Source organism: Myodes glareolus, chromosome 4, assembly GCF_982192425.1.
Source record: "Myodes glareolus chromosome 4, mMyoGla1.1, whole genome shotgun sequence".
Lineage (NCBI taxonomy): Eukaryota > Metazoa > Chordata > Mammalia > Rodentia > Cricetidae > Myodes > Myodes glareolus.
The window spans coordinates 84324486-84351230 of record NC_142029.1 but is presented as its reverse complement, the minus strand read 5'-3'; the positions used below and the strand labels follow the sequence as shown (position 1 = coordinate 84351230).

Here is a 26745-nt window from a genome sequence, read left to right as displayed (position 1 = left end):
GGAAGGCCGCCATCTTGCTCAATAGCGATCTAAGAGGCATTGAATACATTACAGTAACCCCCAGCTTGAGAAAGGCCTGGTGGTCAGGGACTCTGGTCGTCAGCATATGAGGCACCCAGTTAGCACAGGCGCAGTGGAGGTGCTGCAGAGCGAGGAGACAATGAGCGCCAAGGGTGGTTCTCAGTCAGACTGTCCCACTAATCTTTGTTTTCTACCAGGAATCCTGTTAGGGGCTGTGCCTAAACGAGTAGTCAAGTCTTCAAGGACTGACTGAAAGTAACTCTTCTCTCCTCCCTTCTTTCACTCTCTTCTTTCCTTTGTTCTTTGTATAGTTATTTCTATAAATAGTAAGCAGCCACATACAAGCCAGCTAACAGGAACTATGCCTCCTGCCTCCAAGGCATCTCATAATAGAGAGGGAAAGACAAGTTTCCCAGCACTGATAGGGAGCAAGGTCCTCATATCAATCTTTCACATACACATGTCTCTGGTACTTGACATTCATGTAAATGTAGAAACATATTTATCTGGACCCTCCCTCCTGAAGTTCCTCGAGGACCTTCTTCTGTCTTCAGAGTGAGTCTGGTTATTTGTTACAGAGGAGGGCCATTTTCTCTGTCTTCCTTTGCACTGCCTCTGCTCAGCCCGGAACCATCCTGTCCCATGGGCATTGTGCCTCTGCTGGGCACGGCTGCTGCTGATTCACTGGAGCCTGGGATGTGCCAAAGCCATCCCATGGGGAGGGGGGGAAGATTCTCTCCTTTTTAGTGTTTTGCCTTGTCATGGAGGCAGGAGGGAGGTAGCTCGTGTCTCAATTAAAATTTTTTTCAATAAAAATATCTTTTTTTTTAAACTTAAAGTACGGCTTTTTTCCTTCTTCTTTCAATTGTACTTAGTTAGATTTGAGCCCAGTTGCGTTGCAAGGAGAAACTGATCACAGTTCCTCAAGAGGCCAGCTTCACAGGGTGGGAACAGTCCCAGTCCTCTGCAAGGGTGGTCTTAAGACGGGTTCTCACCTGGTACACACACACACACACACACACACACACACACACACACACCCCACAAGGAAAGTGAAGAAGATAAAGATTCATTGCAGGGAAACGGGGAAGATCTTAGTGAAGAAATACTACGTGAGCTAGCTCTTAAGGATGAAATACACCCTGTGAGGCAGGGCTTGAGTTTTGGGGGACATCTTGAGAAGTCCAGAAGGCAGATAGATTGGTAGATCCAAAGAGCGAGAGAGATTTTAATAGCCCCGGGCATTGATGCCAGGGGGTGAAAGTGGGGCTGCCCAAGGATAAGAGAAAGTGGGGAGAAGATCAGGGTGGACCTCAAGTTATACCACCCTCACTCGAATCAGACCCCAGCCTGCAGGTGAGGCTCACCTCCAGCCATTCTTCCTCCTTTTCCCTGCAGCTCACAGAAGCCTGACAGGGATCTTCAATCCAACTCAAACATCACCAACTCAACGGCCCCTTCCCTGCTAGTAGCGACGATTAATTTGTTTATATCATTTAATAATAGGCTTTTTTTTGCATATTTTCCCAGAGTTCTGTAAGGTCTCCAGGGCAGGACACCTAATACACGTTTAAATTCTCCTCCCCTGAGAATTTGTGTGCTTGGCACATTACAGGTGCAGAGCTGATACTGTGGATAAATGAGCGAGGAAAAGAATGAATGGAGCGAGGGAGTTTTCCTCACGGACGGAAAGTCGCGGACAGCTGACCAGTGAGTCCAGACAAAGTCGCCACTGCAGGTCTGTGACAGACCAGACGCTGCCAGCGCGTCCGTCAACACCCTTACCTTTGCCCTACTCCCAAGTCCCGCCTCTAACTTTCCGCTTTCTTCATTGGCTGCGTGACCGCCCAATGAGCCAGCGGGACGCGCGAGCCCGCATTCCGGCCTGGGCCGTCCACTCTCGTTCTCGCGTCTCGCGAGCGTTCGAGTCTCCGGCGGCTGCAGCGGCGGCTCTCGCGCGCTCCGGGTCCCTGAGGCCGAGGGTACAGCTGGGCTGACTAGAGCAGAGACCATGTTCCGAGCGGCGGCGCCTGGGCAGCTCCGGCGGGCGGTGAGTCCCGGCAGGAAGGGCCGAGCAGGTGACCTCCGAGCCGCAGCCTGCTGACCCTGTCAGGCGGAGGTCACGGGCTCCCACCAGTCCTGCAGACAGGCCGTGAGGTGTCTGAGGCTCAGGTCAAAGTTCTGCAGCCGCCGCCCTTGACCTCTCCGGGTCGCCCTCCCCAAACCGTGGTTCCCACGACCCTGGCTCCTGCGGGGCACTTCAGGGCTGCTGGCTCCTCGTGGCACAGGGTGCCAGATGCCGCCGCGGAGCCTCTCTGGGACGAGTTCGAAACCCGGGCTCCCGGCGGCTGCCCCGAACGCCCACTGCCAAGGGCACGGGGGAGGGGCGGCGCGGACGCCCATTCCTGCTCGGCCGGGGGGGCCCAGCCTGGCAGTCAGTCTGGAGAAGCTGCCTGCTGATGGCTCGGGAGCCAGGGAGCCCTGGGTAGCGGGAAGTTCTCGGTGTTTGTTCCCTCGTGGTAACAAAGTCTACCTGTTTTCCGAGGGCTGACCGAGAAAAAACACTTTTTTGACTGAGTGCTGTGAGGAAACAGCCGGTGGAGGCCGACCAGTTCCAAGTCAGTAACTTAGGGAACCTGTAGATCGCCCAGTTCACAGTTTAGGTTGTTAGAGAAACAAGATCGTTCGCCTTGTGCCAGAAGTTATCCAGACGCCTTGCAACTTTTCTACCCGTTGATTTATTTATTTAACCTTAGTGCCTTTCCCCCAGTCGCCACTGGGATTTTTTTTTTCTCTCTGGAACACAATTTGTGGGCTTCTTGGGAGTTTAAAGATTTTTTTTTTTTGATGCCCTTGCCTTGTTCCATAAAACGTTTCAGCTTCCAGTAAAAAAAAAAAAAAAAATTAAAACACATCCTTCAGGTTCCTAGTTCATCTTCTCCCACGAAATTTTTTAAACTCCCTTTCCTTAGAGATCCAATAAACAAGTTTTGGGGGAAAATTCCAAGCACTAGATCCTGACTCGAAGACCTGTGCAGCACTTGGAAGGCAATTTTGTGGATAGGTTTTATGCCCAGCGTAATTGTGATAAACAGAGGTTAGGATTTGGTAAATTTGTAGTGCTGGTGGGGAAAAGAAATTCACATAGCCAGTATTCGTACATAGACAACATTGCCAAACCTTCGTTGTGATTGACCAAGAATTGTGACCTTGGCCTATTTTTAAAATTAGAAGTCAAAGTGTCTCCGAGGTCATTAAAGATATTTTTAAGGTTTGAATTGCAAGCCCCAAACAAATGGTGGGAACACACTCAAATGGACCCACACAACACACACACACACATCTTTAAATTTTAAAATAATTTTAAGTTTACAAAAAAGGGACCAGAATAGTTTTTAAAAAAAATTCCCAGAACTTCCTTGAATTTCAACAGCTCTTAACAGTTGACAAGTTTGGTTTATCTCTCACTGTACATACACATTGTTTGGACATACCCTTTAATTCTAAATGGTTCCCTAGGTATTTTACAAGGATGAAGCTAAGGGATTCGCTCTGAGTAGACCCCCATGCCTTCTGTTAGACTCATAGTACAACAAAACCAGGCAAATAAAAAAATCCCTAAGGAGGTTCTCTTTGCTAAGGAGAATATAGGTGGCAAAATCATGCCCTTTACCAGTGTTATAGTGCCACTGTGTTACCAGACACCCACATGTTGCCAGCTGTCCTGTCCTTTAAAGCACACCCAAGGTATCCAGAGCCTCTGGTTTTCATGCTGGTTTAGTCTTTGTTAGAAAAGTTCCTCAGTTTGGCTTTTATACCATTGACATTTGTATAGAGCACAGGCCTCCTGTTTTGCAGACTCTTACCCAGTATAGCTGTCTGACATTTCCCTCGTGACTACACTCAGATACTGTATTCTTGTCAGGGATGTCAGATGTGATTTATGCTCTCAGTAATTCATTGTACTAGAAGGCATACAACACTAGCTTGTCCCATTAGTGAAGATCTTAACCTTAGTTACTTAGGTTGTGTGTAGTTTGCCAGGTTTTTCCAATGTCAGTTCTCTATGTAATTCTTAACTAATTACAAACATAAAGTGAAACTACGTGGAGCTCCTCTTTCTCACACTTTCACCTACTACTTTTAGCACTTGATTTTTAATTGAGAAATAATACTGTGATACAAAATGGTGATTTTTCTAATCTATGATTCCTTCATTTATTACTTAGCATTCTATGCTAAGGAAGAACCTTCCCTTCTTGCCTGTGTAGACCCAGGGACCCTTATTTAATAGGCTATCATTCTTATCACCCTAATTTTGATATTCAGGTTCCTCCTGTATTTATAAAGTAGGAACCAATTTAATCTGGTTACTGTTTATATAAATTTATGATACCATAAAACCAGAATGGTTTAATCTCAATTCTCTGCTCTTGGTTTTTTGTATGTTTTTGTATGTGGGGTGTGTGTGTGTGTGTGTGTGTGTGTGTGTGTGTGTGTGTGTGTATAGCTTGCAGGAGTTGAGTAGACTAGCTATCGAGGTTGCCCTGATGTCTGGGATTACAGGCAACCAATATATTCACCCCCACTTTTTAACATGAGATTTTGATATTCAGACTCTATTCTCATACTGCTGGGCAAGTACCTTAACCACTAAGTGTTCTCCAGCTCCTACTCTTAAATTTAAAAAGCAAACAAAAACAAAACCTTTATAGCTAACTGTGGTTTCTTTGAAAAAAAAAAAACCAAATACATGTTTTTACTAATGACGTGTACTGTCAAAGCCACTTTAGTTTTGGCTGATTTGTGTCACTAAGCAATGTCCTTCTGGAGGGAATCCTCAGTCATCTGTTAACAAAGGTGGTTTTGTTTATTTTGTCTTTTTAAGGTAAGATCTTGTCTAGACTAGACTGGCCTGAAACTCATGGTAATCCTCCTGTCTGTCCCTATTAAATATTGGTATTCTAGTTACTATGTTATAGCACCCATTAGTGAAAGTAACTTTGTACCAAGTTACAGAGATAGAGAGCACACTCAGCAAAATAGTTAAAGATTTGCAGTTGGTGTTCTTGCTGAATTATTAGTATGAATTATTAATATTATTATTATTACTTATTATACAGCCTAGCCACAGTTTTCCCTCTCTCTTCTTCTTCCAGTACCTCCCCATTACCCCCCATGTCCCCACCCCCACCCCAATCCATTCTCCATTTCTATTCAGGAAAGGGCAAGTATCCCATGGATATCAATAAAGCATAGCATATCAGATTGCACTAAGACTAAGCACCTCCTCTTATATTAAGGCTGAGCAAGTTGACCCAGTATGAGAAGAAGGGTCCCAAAAGCTAGTAAAAGAGTCAGAGACTACCACTGTTCCCACTGTTAGGAATCCCACAACAGGACCAAGCTACACAGCTGTATCATATATGCAGAGTGCCTGGTCTGCAGGCTCCCTGGTTGTCAGTTTAGTCTCTGTAAGCCCAGATTAGTTGATTCTGGGTTTTCTTGTGGTCTCCTTGATCCCTCTGGCTCCTACAATCCTTTTTCCCCCCTCTTCTGCAGGATTCCCTGAGCTCTGCCTAATGTTTGGCTGTTGGTCTCTGCATCTGTTTCCATCAGTTGCTGGATGACAATAGGGCTAGGCACCAATCTATGCATATAGCAGAATATCATTAGGCATCATTGCATTGACATTTCCCCCTCAAGACATGTTTGGTTCCATCCTAGGTCTCTGGGTCATTCATAGCATAGGCAGTGCTAGGGGTGGGCTTACTCTTCTGTCATGGATTTTAGGCTAGTCCAGTCATTTGTTGGCCACTCTGTCAATCTCTAGGCCACCCTTACTCTAGTGCATCCCATAGGCAGGACAGACTGTGGGTCAAAGGTTATGTGGCTGGGTAAGTTCCCCATTTCCTCCACTTGAAGTCTTACCTGGTCACAGGAGATGACCAGGTCAGGCTACATAATCCATGTTTGGTGTCTTAGCTGGGGTCATCCTTGTAGATTCCTGGGAAATTCCCTACGCCAGGTTTTTACCTGACTCTAATATGCTCCCCCTTTTCAGTAGTCTCTTTCAGTTTATTAATTTTTAAAATTTTTGCTGATTAGTAAGATCCAAAAAAATTTTATGTAGTAAGTGAAGCAACACTTTGATGTCATTTACGTGTTCTTGTTCCTATATTCATAAGCAGACAGGAAGGAGTATCTGTCATGCTTGAGAAACTGTGAACTATTAAGGACAGGACATTTCTCAGAGCCCATTATCAACATTGATGAATGATACTGAACTCTGTGTTTCACATGTAAATTTAAATTTCATTTGAAAGAAGAGAGCCAATTTTTGTGTGATTCTGAAACAAAATTTATTACATAAAGTGATTTCATTAAAATCACTTTATGCTGCCTGCCAGTGTCTACTAAGAGTCTGGTCTGTTTTTAAAGTGAAGTAAATTGACTGTTTTTAATATTATAATCAATGTCATATGACATTTCTAGTCATGGTTAAAAGCTGCTGTGTTTTATTACTAGAGAGGTTAAAGAAGTTTAAGTACAGAAATGTAATATACATTTTATTATGACAAAATGTATGTTAAAATGGGAATAGGAGACTTTAATTATATATTCTTGAATCCCTTTAAATAGTATTTAGCAAGATTTTATAGCTCATTCCTGCTGTTTTCTTGTTTGTTTTTTTAGTTAAGAAGCAAAATCAGAACAAAGTCTGAGCACTCCATACCTGTCCCCTATGTCTTCATCCCATTTACTTTTTAAAAGGTGGGTAGGGGAGAAATAGGTTAACAGAGCTCTTACTACTTTAGGATATGAGTAGTTTTGTTGGGGTAGTAAAATCTGTAATTTAGCATCTGCTAGTTTGTCTAGACCATCCAGTTGCAGTAACAAGAATGCTAAGAAACTGAAGAACAAAAGCAGGGATCGTAGTGCTAAGTTTGAATAAAAGAACCGAAATGTGTTCACTGGACTAACTAATCAAGAGTGTCTGTGAGTTAAGAGAAGGGCTTCAGCGCTGTGGTAGAGATGAAAGACAGCTCTCTCTGAGTGAGGAAAAATAGAAGCAAGATAATAGCAGTATCTGTGGATGTTTTTAAAGGGTATAGGGAAGGTGATGACCTCTTTAAACCCTGCACTCAAGAAGTATGTTGCTTGTTAAAAGACCCATCACAGGCAAAAGAAAAAATGGCGGATCATCTATGTTAATGACTTAGCAAATTATGTATTGCCTAGGTGTCCTTACATGTGTTTTGATGCTTGTGGTGACCAGTTGGATTGTCAGTTTAATTGGATTAGGGAGCCCAGTGTAGTAACATAAATCTTTAATCCCAACTCTCAGGAAGCAGAAACACAGATCTCATGAGGTGGAGGTCAACCTTCTCTACATATTGAATTCCAGGCCATCGGAGCTACATAGTGAGACCCTTCTAAAACAAAACAAAACAAAAAAACCCCACATGGTGCATTAATAAGGCACATCTTTGAGTTTGTCTGTGAATGTGTTCACAGAACTGTTTAACTGAGGAGGAAGATAACCCTGAAAGTGGTGGCAGCATTCTATAGGCTGAGGTTCTAAATAGAATAAACGGAAACGGGAGAAAGCCACTTGAGCACCAGCATCCATTTCTCTGTGCTGTTCCAGCAAGGAACCCCAGCAGCATGCTTCACTACTGTGAATTCTGCCATATTTCCCTGCCCTGATGAGCTCTGCCTTAACCCAGAGCCAGAGCAAATCCTTCTTTCATTAAGTTGCTTATTACCAAGTTGCAGCAGTGAGAATAGTAACTAATAGTGATTAACTCACAGATGATCCAGGAATTGTTGCTTTTCAGGTTTCAGATACTTTGGGAAACCTTTTAGTCTCTCAGCATTCATTAAGGCCACTTATGTGCCAGGCACAAAAGTAGATACTGAATTCATAATGGAAAGCAAGATAGACCTAGTCCCTGCCTGTTGGTGAAATCTGGAGATCTGTGCTACTAATCACATTAAGTGTGATCAGTGGAGGAAGAGTGAATGGGTATTTGGGGAGCATAAAATCCTTTGGGGGAAAGTCTGAAAGTGTTTTGCAAACCTCAGTTTACTAAGTTTATTACTTGATAATAAAATGATGGTTTTTTTTATAGTTTTATTATTTGTGGTACTGGGGATGTTAGACAAGTGTTCTACCACTGAACTTTATACCCACACTCTTTCTACTTTTATATTTTGAGATAGGTTCTCACTTTGTTGCCCAGGCTGGCCTTGAATTTGTGATCTTCCTATTTTAGACTCATTAGGAGCTGAGATTCCAGGGCTGTACCACCTAGCTAAGATTTTTCTTAGGTTAAAAATGTAGGCCATTGAGATGACTCAGTGGGTACAGGTGCTTGCCATCAAGCCTGATAGTCTGTGTTTTCATGGGTCCCTGGAACCCACATGGTAGAGAGAACTAACCTCCTTCGGTTATACTCTGACCTCCACATGCTTACTGTGGTATGTGTGTGTGCATGCACACACAAAGTAAATACTTTAAAAAACGGGCTGGAGAGATGCCTTAGGGGTTAAAAGTATTGGAGTTCCAAGTACTCGTGTAGCAGCTCACAGCTATCCATAGCTCCAGTTCCAGAGGACCTGATAGATTCCTCTGAGTTCTGTGGGTTTCAGATGGTACACATACATACATATATGCCAAAAAAACATTCATACATATAAAATAAATATATGTAAAAATAAAATGTTCTTTTTTTAGTGTTGTTTGTTTTAAATCAATCACCTCACCATTGTTTTGATCCTGTTCATGTCATATATGTTAATTGTTTTATTTTTAATGTGGTGTTTCTGAGGCTGAAGTAGAAACAAAATATCTGTCACATTATTTTGATTATTTAAAACTATTTTAAAAACATGTGAAACTGGGTGTGGTGGCACACTCCTTTTAATCTCTGCATTTGGGAGACAGAGGCTCTCTTGTGAATTTGAGGCTAGCCTGGTCTACATAGTGAGTAGCCAGGGCTACATAAGAGAAACCCTCAAATAAATAAATAATAAATGAAAAGTGGATTCCTTATAGAATAGTGTGTAACATACTGAAGAGGTCCTAGGACTCAGGGAAAAGTTCTAGCATACCAGGGCATAGTCTAAAATGACAAATTTACAGCCCCATTCTTTAGTTTCCAGATCTCAGCGTCCCTACTGGTGTTAGGGCTCCCCTGCATGTATTGCTGCCTCTGATCAATAGTGTAGTTCAGCTTAACATTGTGAAATCTTTTCTTAAAACAACACAAAACTTCAAGAAGCCAAGGTATCATTTTTCTTCCTTTTGCTTTGAGTAGACAAAAAAGGAAGAAAAGGGGAAGAAATGCCATCTGCTGGTACCACTGAGTGTCCTCTGGCATTCTGTCCTCTTACTTCCCTAATTCTTGGGGTAATGTGACCTTGGAGAGTTTTCTCCTAATGGATGACTTGCTCTAGAGAGGTCTCTGATCTCTAGAAGTGGTGGGTGGTATGTGCCCATGTCTGTCCAGGTTTGCTTCATTGTATGTAGATTGTATGTAGGCTGGGGGAAAGTTAGGGATGAAGTGCTATAGTTTACGGCCATAAGGATACATATCTTATTGAGAGTAGGGCTGAATCTGGCTTATGGAGACCAAGAAAGCCAGGTGAAAGAAAGCCTGCTCAGGTTCCAGCCCTAAAGATTATTTTAGCAGAAGACATTCTGGTCTGCTGAAGTTGTGCTGTTATTTAATTTGGAGGATTATTTTCTCCATGTTGCTTATAATACTTAAAACCTTCAAAATAGGCCAGAGATCTACAGAGACTGGCCATTAGTTATGTAAGTAGCCTTAGGGTACCATCACTGGCTCCCCTTCATTCATATCTTTCTTGTGAGTTTCTAAACCCTGGTGTGTGTGTGTGGAGCAGTGCACAGGGTCTAGCCTCAAAGGGTTCACACATTCCAGGGTATAGGCATGTTGTTTAGGAATGTTAGGCAGAAAAAGCAGAGATGCAAAAGAAAAGACAGAGACACAGGATAGAGTCGGGAGTGCAATCCAGTGAATACTGAATCCACCCCTGTGTGTATCTCATGAGCCTTAAATACTCCATCCCAAAGAGGAGAGGAAGACAAAAGTCTTCTTTACTAAGAGATAAGGAACAAATAGTCACCTTCTCAAATAACCAAAGCACCAAGTAACCACATCCTAGGTTCAAAACATCCTGTTAGTAGCCACACCCAGGTCAAATGTCCTGTGACTAGCCTTAAAGGAGCAAGAATAAGCCTGAACTCTTAACCTTTGTCAAGGTGGAACACATCCACATCTGTGCAGTGCTCTCTTCACTCCTGTTCGAGCCCTGAATGTGATGTCACACAACAGTGCCATTTGATCCTACGAGGTTGGGTCCAGTCTTTTCTTCTTTCCTCGTGTCTCTGGTGCCATTTCTCATCTTTTCACATTGATTCCTAAACTTACTCCCATTCGTCTATTTGACTTCATGATCTGCACCTTTCAGCATTTGCTTCTCTTCATTTGAAAAACTCTATCTTACAATTGGTTATCCATGAAGAAGTTTTATTGCCCATGAAATCTTTAAGCATAGGAATTATTCTTATTAATTTTTTTCTTCTTGTTTTTGAAAATGCCCTGAACGATTTTGAAAATGACCATGAACTATGTTTTGGTTGTGGTTTGGTAGTCTGTGCTAGATAGGGCTAGATAGGCGTTCATCTCACTGGTGCCCTTTTCATTCCAAAGCATATTTAAACAGTTGAAACCCCAGCAGAATTTCTGCTAGTGTCATCTTTAAAACTTTTTAAAAATGCATTTTTTTTGGTGGGAGATACACACATGCCACAGTATACATATGGAGGTCATAAGACCGTTGTGGGAATCAGTGCTCTCCTTCTACTGTGTGAGTCCTTGGGGTAGAACTCAGGACCTTGGGCACAGGGTAAGTGTCTTTACCCAGTAAGCCATCGCCAACTATTTTTTTGTCATTTTTTTAAAAACAGATTTCCATTTTCAGTTACTTTGATATTAAATGGTTCCCCCCAAGTATCTTAGTAGGAGTTCTTTTTTATATAACTGAGTATAATTGATGATAGAATTTGTCTAATTCCTAGCTTGACAGGTAATATATTGTGTTTAAGGATTTTAAATATAGGTCTATAGCAGTTATTTATTGGACATAGTGGGAAAATTGTTTTGATGTAAGTTTTTTTTTTTATGTTAAGAAACTTACATTTTGAGCTGGTGGGTGGGAGTAGCCTATGCCATTAATCCTAGCCAGCACTTAGGAGGCAGAGACAGGCAGATCTCGGAATTCGAGGCCAGCCTGGTCTACAGAGAGTTCCAGGATGGTCAGGGCTACACAGAGAAGCTCTGTCTTGAAAAACTAAAAAGGGAAGGAAGGAAGGAAGGAGGAAACTAACTGTCTTAAGATTTGTTTTGCTCCAATGAAACACCATGACCAAAAAGCAAGTTAGGGAGGAAAGGGGAACCTTACAGTGCTATATTGCTGCTCATCATCAAAGGAAGTCAGGATAGGAACTCAAACAGCCCAGGAACCCAGAGGCATGAGCTGAGGCCATGGTAGGGTGTTGCTTACTGGCTTGTTCAGCCTACTTTCTTATAGAACCCAGGACCACCAGCCCAGGAATAGAACCATCCACAATGAGCTGGGCCCTACCCCATCAATAACTAATTAAAAAAAATGCCTTATAGCCAGATCTTAATTAGGGTTTCTTCTTTTCAAATAATTCTAGTTTGTATGTTAAGTTGACATAAGACTAGCTGGCACAAAAACAAATTTGCATTTTGGTTTTTGTTAGGTAAAGGTAGATAGAGTTTAATTTATGTCATCAAAGAAGTACTTTATTAATACACTTACAAAACTGAACATTGCATACAAAAATATTTTCCTTAAAGCCTACCTGCGTAACAGTTATTTTGAAAGACTACAATAATGTTTCTCTCCTTTTCCTTTTAGGCCTCATTGCTCCGATTTCAGAGTACCTTGGTAATAGCTGAGCATGCAAATGATTCTTTAGCACCCATTACTCTAAATACCATCACTGCAGCTGGACGTCTTGGGGGTGAAGTGTCCTGTTTAGTAGCTGGAACCAAATGTGACAAGGTGAGAGATTTTTAAGGTCAGCCATAGCATATATAATCTCCATCAAGAGACAGTGAAAGATGGCAACAGAGAATTATGCCGAGGACCATAGCCCAAGCTGGTCTCTAATCCTCGTTAAATGGTCAACCTCACAACCATTACTTGTGTAGAAATAGAACCAAAAGGTTTTCTCATGAAACATTTTATCTTTCAAAATGAGGTAAAGTGCTCTTGATTTAGTTCTGCTGGCTGGCACCATCCTGTGCCATTAGGCACCAAGTAGAATGGTAGTATCTGAGTCCCCTTAGAGGTTAATAGCTGATCCCTTTTGTACTGATGAATATACTTGTTAATTGCTTCTAATTCCCGAAAGTGGTAAATCTAGGCAAAGTATCAGGGGTGCTAATTAATTGGTAGAGGAATTCAAATCTAAGTCCCATTCTTCCCAAATTACAGCTGATAGTAAATGTTGGTTTTGTTGTGGTTGTTAAGTAACAGCTTTGGAAACTAATTCTTGGGAAAGTTTATTCTGTACTATGATTTGCAGGATCTGTGCCCTTGGGCTACAGTGTAGACAAGTACCTGTTAAGACTCACAAAGCTTTAGCTGCCAGTTCTCCACCATATCAGAGTTGCCAAGTGTGTGACTGGGGCTTGGCCCTCACAGAAGAGTAAATGTAGAAAGAGAATGTTTCTTTTTAGCAGATTATATTTTACTAAATAAAGCATTTGGTAATGCAGGTTCAGAATGCTAGTGTCACTTCTAATTCCTTGCATAAACTTGGTATTTAAAAGACTATTCAGCAGGTTTCAGATTATAGATTTCTTTATCACATTCCTCTTGATGATCATTGAATATTTTTCTTTCTTTTTTTCTTTTTCTTTCTTTCTTTCTTTTTTTTTTTTTGTTGTTGTTGTTTTTCGAGATAGGGCTTCTCTGTGTAGCTCTGGCTGTCCTGGAACTTGCTCTGTAGACCAGGCTATTCTCAAACTCATAGATCTGCCTGCCTTTGCCTCCCAAGTCTTGGGTTTAAAGGTGTGCGTCACCACCTCCCAGCTGCTTATTGAATGTTATATAGTTGCTGTTTACAATGTCTGATGATAGGGTTAAGCAAACCTTTTTTTTTTAAATTACTAGATATTTAATCAGTTGCAGTCTTATATACGTCATGTTCTTATTCTTAAGAAAAATGCCTAATAGTGTAGACAGATTTTAGTTTTATATTGTTTTCTTAAGCTATTAATCATAAACAGAAGGTGATTATTCTGTGTAGTACTGAAGTTTTGACAGTAAAAAATTATTTCAATGGGAAATTCTGTTCCACGTTATATAAAAACTGCTGCATAGCAACTTTGGAACTAAGCGAGTTTCTTAATTGGAAATTTTTTGAAACTGGAGATGCTAAACACTGGTGCATCTCTTTGTAAGACAGTGTAACTGTGTTGATCAACGCCTGGCCTGGCAGGTTCTTCACTGCATCCTCCTTTCAGTGAATATTGCAGAGCCGTGTAGTCTGTGGAAGAGGGCTGAAGGCACAACCCTTGCGCCCATTCATCTGTGAATTAGCAAGTGGAAGACAGTAATGGCAGATGAGACTGATAAGCAGAAACCACTCATGTTAAAGTTACTTTAAAGGGAGAATGCTAATTGCCTTCTGTATAGGGAAAATCAGAGTAATCAAAGCTTTCTCAGAAGCCCTTCCTAATTCCAAACAGGAAAAATGGAAGTTAAACAAGAAAATACTTTACTTTGTTATAGATAAGTATCTGTGTTAGGTAGAAACTCCATCTTAACAGTGGGCAGTAATTGAAGATTTCTTTCTATTATTTGGAATTATTAATCTTAGTCTCAGGAGAAATTATTGCCAAATGAAGTGTAGTCAATGTTAAACAAGTATGATGCTTACAAGTTCTGCCTTCACTTCTAGTAGGTTCTGAGTCTAAAGTGTTTTACTGGTTGCCTTACTATGCAGAGAGAAAATCTTGTCTTACCTCTCTCTTCCTCTTCTCCCTTCATTTTCTTTTTTCCTTTTGGATTTGTGAGAGTGGACATTATTCTACCCCACAGTTTTATAGAATTTGTAATCCTACTACCTCATCCTCCCAAATGCTGAGTACCACATAAAGTTTTCTGTAGGAGATTTTCTTATTTAGTGATTGATTGGTTGGGGGAGGACTGGGCCTTGCATGAGCTTTGAAATGTCAAAGCCACCCCCATCAGTACTGAAATTCTCCTTTTTATCACAGGTGGCACAAGATCTCTGTAAAGTAGCTGGTGTAGCAAAAGTTCTGGTGGCCCAGCATGATGCATACAAAGGCCTCCTTCCAGGTGAGGTGTTCCAGTGGAAAAGTGTAGCGACTACTATGTTTGAATATTTGATCATAAAAATAGCATGAAATGTGTTTACCAAATGTGTTTAATTCTCAGAGGAACTGACACCATTGATTTTGGAAACTCAGAAGCAGTTCAATTACACACACATCTGTGCTGGAGCATCTGCTTTTGGAAAGGTGAGAAGTGGAGTCTGACCTCACTGAACAGGATAGCTTTCGCCGGGTCAGAAATATAGTAGACTTTGTTTAGATAGCCAGTTCTGACTTGGTCATACCTAGGGGAGTGCTGCTAACATTTACATATATTCTTTCAAGAATTTATCCAATTTTCTGTTAAAATGTCATTTCCAGATCTTTAAATTTTGTCACAGACTAACTATTCTTGCAGGATTTTGTCATAACTTATTAAACCTTTCACTTATAGGTTTTCTAATTTGACCTGGATGATGCTGTTATTAAATTGATTTCTGTGCATTGTGTGTGGACGTTGTTTAATTACTTTTCCGAAGAGATGATTTACTTGAATGTCTGATAGACACAATAGGAACTCTGTCTACTCAAGGGATTTGGGAATAACTGTGTTATGGTTGGAATACCCTTAAAGACGGCTTTAAGGGTGATAAAACACCCTGACAAAAGTAACTTTAAGGGAGAAAAGGTTTACTCAAAATTCCAGGATACAGTCCTTCGTGGCGGGGAGTCACAGTGTCAGTGACTTGAGACAACTGGTCATATTACATCCACAGTCTCATACACAATTCAAGACCCAAAACCAAGGAATGGGTGTTGCCCATAGTGGACTGGGTCTTCCCATACCAATTAATGTAATCAAGGAAGAGCCCTTCCCAGGTAATTCTAAATTGTGTCAGATTGACAATTAGAAGTAACCATTTACAAATAAGTAGTGCCGATCTATATCAAGGGAACATGGAACAAAGGGCAGTGAGGATAGGGTGTACTTTAGAGGTAAGAGTGTTGGCCTACCTGCATGGAACCCCAAGAGTTCAACTCCCCACCAGTTCCCTTTTCTTTTATTCTGTTTTGTTTTCATTTTAAAAAAATGTATGCACATTTTGCCTACATGTATATTTGTATACCATGTGGGTGTAGTGTCCATAGAGGCCAGAAAAGAGTATCAGAAAAGGACTAGAGTTATAGACACTTGTGATGGTTTGAATGAGAATGGCCCCTGTAAGTTCATATATTTAAATACTTGATCCTCAGTTGGTGGAACTGTTTGGGAAGAATTAGGAGGTGTGACTTTGATGAAGGAGGTGTGTCACTGGGGGCAAGCTTTGAGGTTTTGAAAGCCCACATCATTCCCAATTAGTATTTTCTGCCTTGTGCTTGTAGAAGGAGACATATGCTCTCAGCTCCAGCGCCATGCTGGCCTATCTGTTGCCATGTTCCCCACCATGGTAGTCATGGACTCCTACCCTCTGGAACTATGAACCCCAAATCAAATGCTTTTTTAAACAACTTGTCTTGGTCATGGTATTTCATCATGGCAGTAGAAAAGTAACTAAAGCAATTGTGAGCTGCCTTGTGAGTGCTAGGAATTGAACCTGGGCCCTCGGGTAGAGCAGTCAGTGTTTACCTATAATTTTAGTAGCCCAGGTGGTGGAGACAGTAGGATTGCATTTAGTGCTTGCCTGAGAAATTTAGTAAGACTTTGTCTCAAAATAAAAAGTAAAAGAGAAGGCTAAAGAGATGGCTCAGCAGGTAAGAGTACTTGCTTTGCAAGAATGAAGGCCTGAGTTCAAGTCCCCAGCACTAACATAAGGGCATGGCTGCATGTGCCTATAACTTCAGCACTGGAGGCTGGTTATGGGAGAATACCGTGAGCTTGCTGGAAAACCAGCCTAACTCAAATAGTCAGTTTCTGATTCAGTTAGAGACCTTGCCTCAAATCAATAAGATGGAGAACTATAGAGGAAGGTTCTGCTATGGCCACCTATACATTAGAGTATTATGTAATGCACCATATACACATGCACACTTGCATGCATGTACACACACACAAGGAATAGAAGCTGATTTGGAGATAGAACCTTTGACTACCCACTCATGTGCACGAGGCACTAGGTTCAGTCCTCAGTACAGGAAAGTTAACTGTACACAAATAACCTCTTAGTAGAAAGTTGGATATAATATAGCAGTATGAAGAACAAGGATGTGACTCTGTCCTTCATATTTTTAACTTACTCTTCCTATTTCAGGAGTGTATCTTAGTAATGATCTCTTTCTATTGTCTTTAAATTGTGCATGTACATACGTATTTTTATTGTTTTGTGACTAGGAGCTTTTGCTTAATATTGTCTTGAAAATATTAGCTCATAATCTATCTGTCTCTCTGACTGCATAGCATTCCATATTAGTCAAGGTCAGCAGGTTGTTTTCAGTCACTTGCTGCAAGGAAGACATCCTTGTACATACATCTTTGTATACCTTTGCTGGCATATCTTTAAAATAGTAAGTTTAAAGACTGTGCTTTAAACATTGTTGATAGATATTGTTAAATTGCCAACACAAGGTATAAATTTTAACACCTCCCTCCTCAGAATGGATGGATGAGTCTTTGTAGACCATCCTGTCTCTAAGAGTATTGCTTCTGTTCTGGTGGTTTAATTTTGAGTTTAGTTGATGAGAGTTCATCTGTGAGATTGTGAGCCCAAGAAACAGTGTTTGCTGTGTTTTAGTTCCCAAGTTCTATTACCCTGGCATTGACTTCTCTATTGTGACAGATGAGAGCTTGACAATAAGAGTCACAGAAGAGATGCTGGTGCTGTAACCTACAAATGCAAATGAGATCAGGAAAAGTCCATAGGAGAAATGTCATAGGGAGACTATAAGTACATCTGTGATAAACCTGTGAATTGTGTTTATTATTTTTTGTCACTGTGAAAGAAAACTGAGCAATGTAGACTAAGACTGCTCTTTCGTTCCCCAACTGCATAGATCCAAATAATTCCACAGCTACTATATTAATTATAACACTATTTGGCCAACAGCTTAGGTGTCTTTCTAGCTAGCTATTATGTCTTAAATTGACCATTTCTATTAATCTATATATCACCACGAAACTGTGGCCTACCATTAAAGTTCTGGCATCTTCTCTTTCGGCAGCTACGTGGCATCTGCCTGACTCTGCTTTCTTTCTCCCTGCATTCACTTTAGGTTTCCTGCGTAGCTCTGTTCTACCCTGCCATAGGCCAAAACAGCTTCTTTATTAGCCAGTGGTAATAAAACATATTCACAGCATACAGAGGGGAATCCCACATTAGAGCAAAGTGAGGAAAAATATATTTTGGTTCATGGTTTCAGTCACTTCCTCCTATCACTTTGGCCCTGTGGCGAGCCCTCCTGGTCATGACTCATAATAGAACTACATGAGAAGACATAATTGCTAATCTCATAGTAGAGAGAAGGGAAAGGGAGGAAGACAGGAGTGAGCATTTCAGTATCTCCTTTGGGGTTCACTTCCAGCTATCTTGCCCTAGGTCTTACCTCCTAAAGGGTCTGACATCTAGCAGCAATAAAGGCTGGCAACCAAGCTTTCAACACATGATTTCAGCGGGGGGGACATTCAAGTACTTGTCAAAATATTCAACCTCCTTCACCATAAAGAAAATTCAAATTAAAACCTGAGATTACAGCCAGGTGTGGTGGTTCGTACCTTTAATCCCAGCATTTGGGAGGCAGAAGCAGGTGGATCTCTCTGAGTTTGAGGCCAGTTTGGTCTACAAAGTGAGTTCCAGGACAGCTAGGGCTGCACAGAGAAACCCTGCCTTGGAAAACCACAAACAAACAAAAACAAAAACCTTGAGATTCCACTTCATCCTCACCAAGGTGGCCATCAATCAAGAAAATAAAGGACAAAGAGTTCTGGTGAGGCTGTAGGGAAAGAGGAGACTTTGTTTCCTGCAGGTGGGAGTGTAAACTAGTGCAGCCATTATGGAAATCAGGGACCATATGACCCTGCTGTACCACTCCTGGACTTACATCCAGAGAACTCTATAGCTACCACAGAGGTACTTGTACTTCTTACTGTTGTATTATTCACCACAGCAAGGAAATAACTGCCCTAGATGTCTATCAACATATAAATGGATACAGAAAATGTACATACACAGCTGTTAAAAACTGAAAATTTCAGGAAAATGGGTGGATCTGGAAGTTCTTATATTGAGATGATCCAGACTCAGAAAGACAAATACAATATACTCTCTCTGGCATGCAGTTCCTAGCTTTTAATGTTCATATGTGCATATATAAGTGTAAAGGTCATATGAAGTGAAAGTAGAGAGGGGACCCCAAGAGGAAGGAAGGGGTGTTTAAGAAGTTGGGGGATGTAGAGCTCATTAAGGTGAAAGTGGGAAAAGAGATCCCTGGGGGGTGTAAGGTTAGTGGAAATAGGGATGTGGGAAGGGTAGAAGAGGAAAATTCACAAAAGTGAGAAAACTGATATTGGTTAGTATTTTTAGTAGTCAAGGTCAGAATTCTTTTTTTTTTTTTTTAATTTTTTGGTTTTTCAAGACAGGGTTTTTCTGTAGCTTTGAATCCTGTCCTGGAACTAGGTTTTATATACCAGGCTGGTCAACAAATCACATAGATCTGCCTGCCTCTGCCTCCCAAGTGCTGGAATCAAAGGTGTGCACCACCACTGCCCGGCAAGGCCAGCATTCCTTATTCATGGTTGAAAGAGGATTACTGTTTAATGCATGTATGACAAAATGAAAATTAGAATTTTTTTCCTTCAGAAACTCTAGAAGTAATGAAGCTGGTTCTGGCAGTGCTTGTAGTTACTTTATATAAAATATAAAGCCCCTGAGTAGAAACAGGACAGGAACACAATAAGACATAACCTTCTACCTTCGGGGTATTTAGAGCCTCAGTTAGGGGTTATACAACGTGTATGTTAAAAATGATTTTACAACAGAAATTCATGCTACTCACAGCTAGTACATTGTAATTATGTGTGCATGTGGGAGAGTACAGAATGAGGGGCAATGACGAGTTTGGGAGACTCTTTACAGAACAGACAGCGCTTGTATTATCTTGAAAGCATGCCTGCCAGAAGCAGTGTCATGAAATGGGAAATGCCACTGACTGAGCTCTGTAGAGGTCAGCATTTCTAGTTGTGTGATAAAAAGCAGTGCTTCACTTTTAAAATTTCTTATATTATCTAAAAGAACCTCAGTCCAGAAACATGGAAATTCAGTCTTCACAAAGTGACTCTCTTCTGCTTTAGAGCCCTAGAGCCTTAGTAGAATTTTAACTAGACATGTGAAGGTTCCCTTTCCCCTCATTATAAGATATGGCAACTAGACACAAGGAGATTTTGACCTGCTTAAGGATGCTGGCTACTGAGAGCAAAGTTATGTGTGTGTTTACTTTAAACTGTTATGTACCTGTGTCAGCAAGAGCATGTGTGCTTGTTTCTGCTGCTCATGTGATGTTTGACACTCAGGCTGCTGTGCTTGATTCATTTGTGCAACATGAACTCGACAGAGTTTGAAATGTCGGCTGAAATTTTTTCTTTCATATCTTATAGTAAATATATAAAATCTTTTCCAGTATTTTACTCTTCTGATTTTTTTCTCTTTCTCTTGTTTAAATTCAGGGATCCATAACTGTCACATTTTGTACTTGATATTTATTAGGGCAGTAGATCTCATAATTTATCAAATTGATTCAGCTTCTTATTACTGTAAATCTTGTACAACTCTTAACATAGAGTAATGGTAGGCACTTAATTTTAAAGATTACCTCAAAACCTGGGCTTCATGTCCCATGTCCAAAGACACATGTGAAGTATAAAATATTTGAATTTAAATTTCTACAGACAGTCACCTCCCTTTAAAGGAGATTAGAAGATACCATTGTTGATCATAGTATTAATCAGCTTGCACTTTTTGTAGTTCACTACTTTTTTTCTTTTAGAACCTTTTGCCCAGAGTAGCAGCCAAACTTGATGTTGCCCCAGTTTCTGACATCATTGAGATCAAGTCACCTGATACATTTGTGAGAACTATTTATGCAGGTAAGTTCCAAGGAAGATAATTAATCAGCATGCTATTTTTTGGGGTGGGGAAGGGTACCGTTTTAAAAAGAGATTTGGAAATAAACCATATGATTAAATGACCACCTTAAAGGTTTCTGAGAAATGCTTTAGTTCAAAATTGCTACTGTAACATGGCATGGCATTCCATCTGATTTATCCTGTGCATGGTGCTTTTATACTGGCCTTTGAGTTTATGGAGTGAGATTTCCCCTGAGTGGTTAATAGAGATTAAGCTTGCCATCCAATATGTATGTATGTAAGTATTTTAAAATTTTAGTTAAGATGTAATTATATCACTTCTCCCCTCCAACCTCTCCTTGTGTCATTCCCCTTTACTCTCAAATTGATGGCGTTTTTTTCTTTATGTTATACACATATGCATAAATGTGTAAGTACAACCTGGTGAGTCTGTTTAGTTTCCATGTGTATATATGATTTCAAGGCTGGCTACTTTGCATTGGATAGACAGTTATATTGGGTAAGCAATGAAAGGGACCATCCCTGGGAGAGTCTAGTTCTCCCTCTCTTACTAGTCATTAAGACTATAGTTCTTTGTCTAGGAGTGGGACATGTAAGGTTTCCCCTTTCAACATTAGCATGACTGTTGTTATTATGGTCCTTGTTCAGTTCTTGTTTAAGTAGCTATATTTTGTAAGTAGTACCTGGAAAGGCAAAAATCTTCTTTTTAAAATAGTTTTCTCAGTCTTTGCTTTCAGTTCCATGTGCATTAAAAGGCATTCAGAGTTGTATAGGTAGTCCCTTGTGAAGCTCTTCACTGTTGTGTTCTTTCCCCATATATAGCAGACATAGGAAACAACTGGTCCATGGTTATTTTTTTGCCTCATCTTCATAAAGTAAATTCTGAGTCTGAGAGGAATATTTTTGTTCTTTCTTCATAATAAAATTGATGTTTCAGGAAATGCACTATGTACAGTGAAGTGTGATGAGAAAGTGAAGGTGTTTTCTGTTCGAGGAACATCTTTTGAAGCCGCAGCAACAAGTGGAGGTAGTGCCAGTTCAGAGAAGGGTAAGTATTCATTTGAGCCTTTTGATAGCTTGGCATTTCTTATTTCTTCAGTCTGTAGATTATATTAGAAATAAGAGACAACCTCTGGTTTAATTTCTAGTACAAAGTAAAAATTCAGCTGACTCATATCCCAAGGTTATATAAATAATTATAATTTATGTCTGTTTCACGTCCTCTTGGTACAAGAATAATTATTTTGGTAGATTGAAAGAGTAGGAGAGAGGATCAATTAAGATTAATCTATTATGCTTGTATTAGGACTTTTACTTTCATTATTGTTTCCTCATGTGGTATTTGAGTGAGTCAATATAATAGAAGAATGTAATAATAGTAAAAATAGGGGTGGCATTTGAACATGTCTGGTATCTTATTTGAACACTAGAGAGAATGGATTATTTTGGTTTTTGTAGATGAACCTAGGAGTAGTAAATGACTTCCCAAAAGAATGTTGTCTTCTTAAATATTTATAATTAAAGAAAATAAAATTGGGAACATGAAAATACATGTACTTAAATTTCCTAGAATTGGATGTTTATTTGTTGGTCTTAAAAATAATTATCACTATATAACTTGAAGTCAGTCTCATTTTTAAATTTTATTTATCAATGTATGCAGCACCAAATTCTTCGCCAGTGGGGATATCAGAGTGGCTTGACCAGAAATTGACGAAAAGTGATAGACCAGAACTAACAGGTGCCAAGGTGGTGGTATCTGGTGGTAAGTGCAATAGTAATTTAAAAGATGGCATAAGCTATACACTACAGACTTGATTTATAAAGCAAAATCTTTTATTTTGTTTTTGGTGTTGCTGGTAATGGAACCGAGGGTCTTACATATTGTAGGCAAGCTCTACACTACTGAGCTGAATTTGTAGTCTGGATATTTCCTTCATTCCTTCCTTCCTTCCTCCCTCCCTCCCTCCCTCCCTTCCTCCCTTCCTCCCTCCCTCCCTCCCTTCCTCCCTTCCTCCCTTCCTCTGTAGTGTGGAACATCAGGTTTTCTATTTTGCTCTTTTTTAAAAAAAAATATTTATTTATTTTGTGTACACAGTGTTCAGCTTCCTTGTATGCCTGCAGGCCAGAAGAGGGCACCAGATCTCATTACAGATGGTTGTGAGCCACCATGTGGTTGCTGGGAATTGAACTCAGGACCTCCAGAAGATCAGCCAGTGCTCTTAACCTCTGAGCTATCTCTCCAGCCCTCTGTTTTGCTCTTTAGTCCATCCATCCGTCCATCTGTCCTTCCTTCCTTCCGATTGTGGTTTTTTTTTTAAACTTTGACTTATTTTTATATTATGTCCATTGATGTTTTGCCGTGGTGTTACATCCCCTGAAACTGAGTTACAGACAGTTGTGAGCTGCCATGTGGATACTGGGAATTGAACCTGGGTCCTCTGGAAGAGCAGTTAGTGCTCTTACCACTGAGTCATCTCTCCAGTCCTTTACTTTTTCTTTCCAAATGTCAGAAGTTGTTAAGTTGTATTCGTCATATTTTACTAGGAATATAAAAATATGACCATAATACAGAACTTGGGCTTCCTGGCACACATCTATTGATGGCGTATGTGGAACAGGGCACAAATCTCAGTCCACACCTCTGCCACATGGTGTTTTTGTTTTACAGAAATCTGTGGGGTTTGTTTGTTTGTTTTGTTTGTTTTGATTTTTAAATGACATTTGATAGGCTTTTGGGATGTGGAAAAAGTGATTGGAATCTCGAAGTTGTGTATAAATTGCCTGCTCCATTTTACTTTCAAGAACTTTCAAGGGTAAACAAGTCTGTGTGGCTGACACTTGGGAAGCCCTTCACAGTTGATGTCAAGGCCTGACTTAACTCTTTTTGTGTATTATGCTCCTTTATAGTTTGTTGACTGACTTTTTGAGAAGAAAATGATTGATGTGATTTTAAAATTTTTACAAATTAAGCATTAAACAAAGTAGTTAATGTTCCCAACAGCCATCTATTGTTCAAGTGGTATTTAGAGGGAACAATTTGATATTTTTCAAAGATGTTTGTCTTGTTTATTGTTTTGTACATCAGGAAATATTAGTCCATATCTGTTTTATGGGCCTGATACATTTCCATTTCCTGGAGAAATAAAACCAAAAAAGAATATGTTTGCTCTTTAGGGATTTGAAATCTGGCAGGAACGTTCAGTCGGTCATGCAGGGAATATTTGCCAAGTACTAGTAAGAGTTTTCCAACACCACAGAGGAGCAGTGACCTAGAGAGCAGTGGTTCTTGCATCTTGGACTTAAAATGTTTCCATTATAGTGAGAAATGGCAAACATCACAGTATTCTTTTTATGTAATTAAGTTTCATAGATATCAGGAAAGGCTTTTTAAAGAAGGTAGTATGCTTAATGTGGCAATTTGTAATATGGGCATTCAGTTTGGCATATAAAATGGCAAACATTTTGCAGAGTCCAACTTGTATATACCTATTTTTTTTCTTTTTAATGAGGTCGGGGCTTGAAGAGTGGAGAGAACTTTAAGCTACTGTACGATCTGGCAGATCAACTGCATGCTGCAGGTAAAGGCATCTTCCTTTGTAGCATGATGTTCTCTTTTTGCTGGAGAAACTTTTATTATATATATAGATATATATGTAAATCTCTCTTTCTCTCTCTCTCTCTCTATCTATCTATCTATATATATATGTAGGTCCTCCAAAGCTTCAGGTTATTTTGCTTTCTATGGTTTTCAGTTTTTCTTTCATTTATTTATTGACTTAGCTTTATTGTTTATCATCATTTATCAGTTATACAAAATAATATTTGGTTGTGGCATTTCTATTCATGTTTATAACATACTTTGGTCATATTTTCCCTGATTACTTATTTCTTTTATGCCTTCCTCTTTTTCCTCTTCTTCTTTCCATGTCTTTATTTTTTTTAAATCTAGATTTTACATGAGCGAAAATATAAGATACTTGCTTTTCTGCATCTGACTTACATGGCTTTACATGATTTGATGTTCTGACCATTATATCATTCTTTCTGAAGTGGTCTTCTTAGTCCTCCAGTAAATGCTGAAACATCTCAGTAAAGGGGTATCATTTACTTTAGTAAATCTTAAAGAGTATGTGTGTGGCAGTTTTACATTTGCCAAATCTTAGGACTCTATCTAGTTTTGATTTTTAAAATACTCAAAGCCTACTGTAGACCTCCTACTAGCTATTCCCCAACATACTCACATGCTCTGATTCCTGTATGACTTACATATACACACTTACTAAATAAATGTACTTTTTCTCATGCTGAGAAAGAACTGGGAAAAATGAAATATTTAAAAAAAATAACCATGGGAGCAGAAAGACATCTTATGAACATAGTAAACTGGATAGACTGTGGAAAGTGTCTGAGAACTTGAGGGCATGTCACAGACATGGTTAAAGCTAAAACGTAAAGAAAAAAAAAAGAGCTAGAAAATAATAAAATATCCAGAAACTAGGGGACAACTCTAAAGAATATAAGTAAAATAATAGTAAGTAAACTAAAAAGTGACTATAACTGAAGAATAATGGTATAATGTGGAGGCAGGAGAACAGAACAAGAGTGTTGAATCAGCAAAGCCTGAGAAGTTCCCCAAATTCCCATCACACCCAAGCAAAGATCCAGGAAGCTCAGAAAACACCAAATGTATGTGTGTGTATAATTTACAAGCTATAACAAGTCAAAGGTGAAGATAAAAATCTTGAAAGAAACCAGAGTGGAGTTTAAAAAGAAGGTCATGCTGTAACAAAGATAAGAAATACAGTCAACTTTTCTTCAGAAGCCATGTGAGTAAGATGAGGATGGGGTAAAAATCTTCAAGTGCTGAGAGGGAAAAACCACAGCAACCTAGAATTCTGTATGTCTGGAATTATCCAATAGAAGCAAAGGGGAAATAAAAAACTCTCAGATCTAAATAAATAAATAAATAAATATTAAGAGATCTGTTGCAAATTTACCTTGCAAGAAATGCTAAAGAGGGACTGAGAGGAACTGTGATTGGTATGTAAAATAAATGAAAAAGTGTTAACTAAATAAATGAAAAAAAAGAAATGATAAGGAATTCTTAAGAAAGGAGGAACTGATAGGGGTCAAAAGAGAGTAAAGAAGAGGATCATAAGACATGAAAGTAAATAAAAATGTGCTTATTCTTAACCTAACAATTAATAGTGTAGTCAAAATAATAAACAGTAATGGGGTCCGTCCTATATTTGTAGAATATTCATTCATGCTTGCTCATAGGTAGGTGATGTGTGACAGATACTACCAGGGAACAACAGGGATAGGATTTGGGGTTATCCTGCAATGCATGCATACCCTGAAGTGGCACAGTGTTAATTCAAAAGTAGAATTAGAGAAGATATCAATTGCAAACTCCAGCACGGTCACTATAAAAAAAAAAGGTGGTGGGAATTGAAAAAGTGTGACTGATAAGGAAAGAGATGGTAAATTATATAAAAGGCTCAGTTTAGAAAAAAACACAAAGTATAAAAAATAAAAATAACAAAGAAAAAGGGCAACAAATAATTTAGGTACCAGTCAATCCAAGATCGTCAGTAATCATTTTGAAAGTCAGTGATCTATGTGCACCAATGAAGAGATTGTCAGAGTATATGGAACACCAAGACTTACTTATTTCTTATTTACAAGAAGCTCAATTTAAATATAGAAGTCCACTAGCAGACTGACACAAACTACCTCGATGGGTAAAGAGGGGAAAAAAGTAAAAGTTGGATGATGTTGTAATGGTGAGGGCCCGCTTGTTCATTCAGGCCGCCCAACTTGCTTAGCCCTGAAATAATCACACAGAAATTGTATTAATCAAATCACTGCTTGGCCCATTAGTTCTAGCCTTTTATTGGCTAACTCTCACATCTTGATTTAATCCATTTCTATTAATCTGTGTATCACCATGTGTCAGTGGCCTTCTGGGAAAGATTCGGCACGTCTGTCTCTGGCGGCTCCATGGCAGCTCTCTGACTCTGCCTTCTTTCTCCCAGCATTCAGTTCTCTTTTCCACCCCTACCTAAGTTCTGCCCTATCAAAAGGCCAAGGCGTTTCTTTATTCATTAACCAGTGAAAGCAACACATGAATAGAATACCCTCCTACACCAGGATGAGAAGGGATGGGAGGTTAGAGAGGGTGTTAAGGAGGAGTTGAGGGGGGATAATTATGTTCAAAATACATTGAGTGAAATTCTCAAA

The 26745-nt window shown here is 39.8% G+C and overlaps 1 protein-coding gene across 1 annotated transcript in view; it reads left to right on the top strand.

The window, feature by feature from the left end:
- Positions 1-1915: 1915 nt before the first annotated feature.
- Etfa (electron transfer flavoprotein subunit alpha) overlaps positions 1916-26745 on the top strand; it is a 58239-nt gene continuing 33409 nt past the window's right edge. The window contains exons 1-8 of the mRNA XM_048416902.3: positions 1916-2071; positions 11998-12144; positions 14370-14451; positions 14551-14633; positions 20400-20499; positions 21437-21547; positions 22163-22264; positions 24012-24080. Of these exons, the coding sequence (XP_048272859.1) occupies positions 2033-2071; positions 11998-12144; positions 14370-14451; positions 14551-14633; positions 20400-20499; positions 21437-21547; positions 22163-22264; positions 24012-24080 (733 nt within the window). The 5' untranslated portion in view covers positions 1916-2032. The remainder of the gene's footprint in view (positions 2072-11997; positions 12145-14369; positions 14452-14550; positions 14634-20399; positions 20500-21436; positions 21548-22162; positions 22265-24011; positions 24081-26745) is intronic.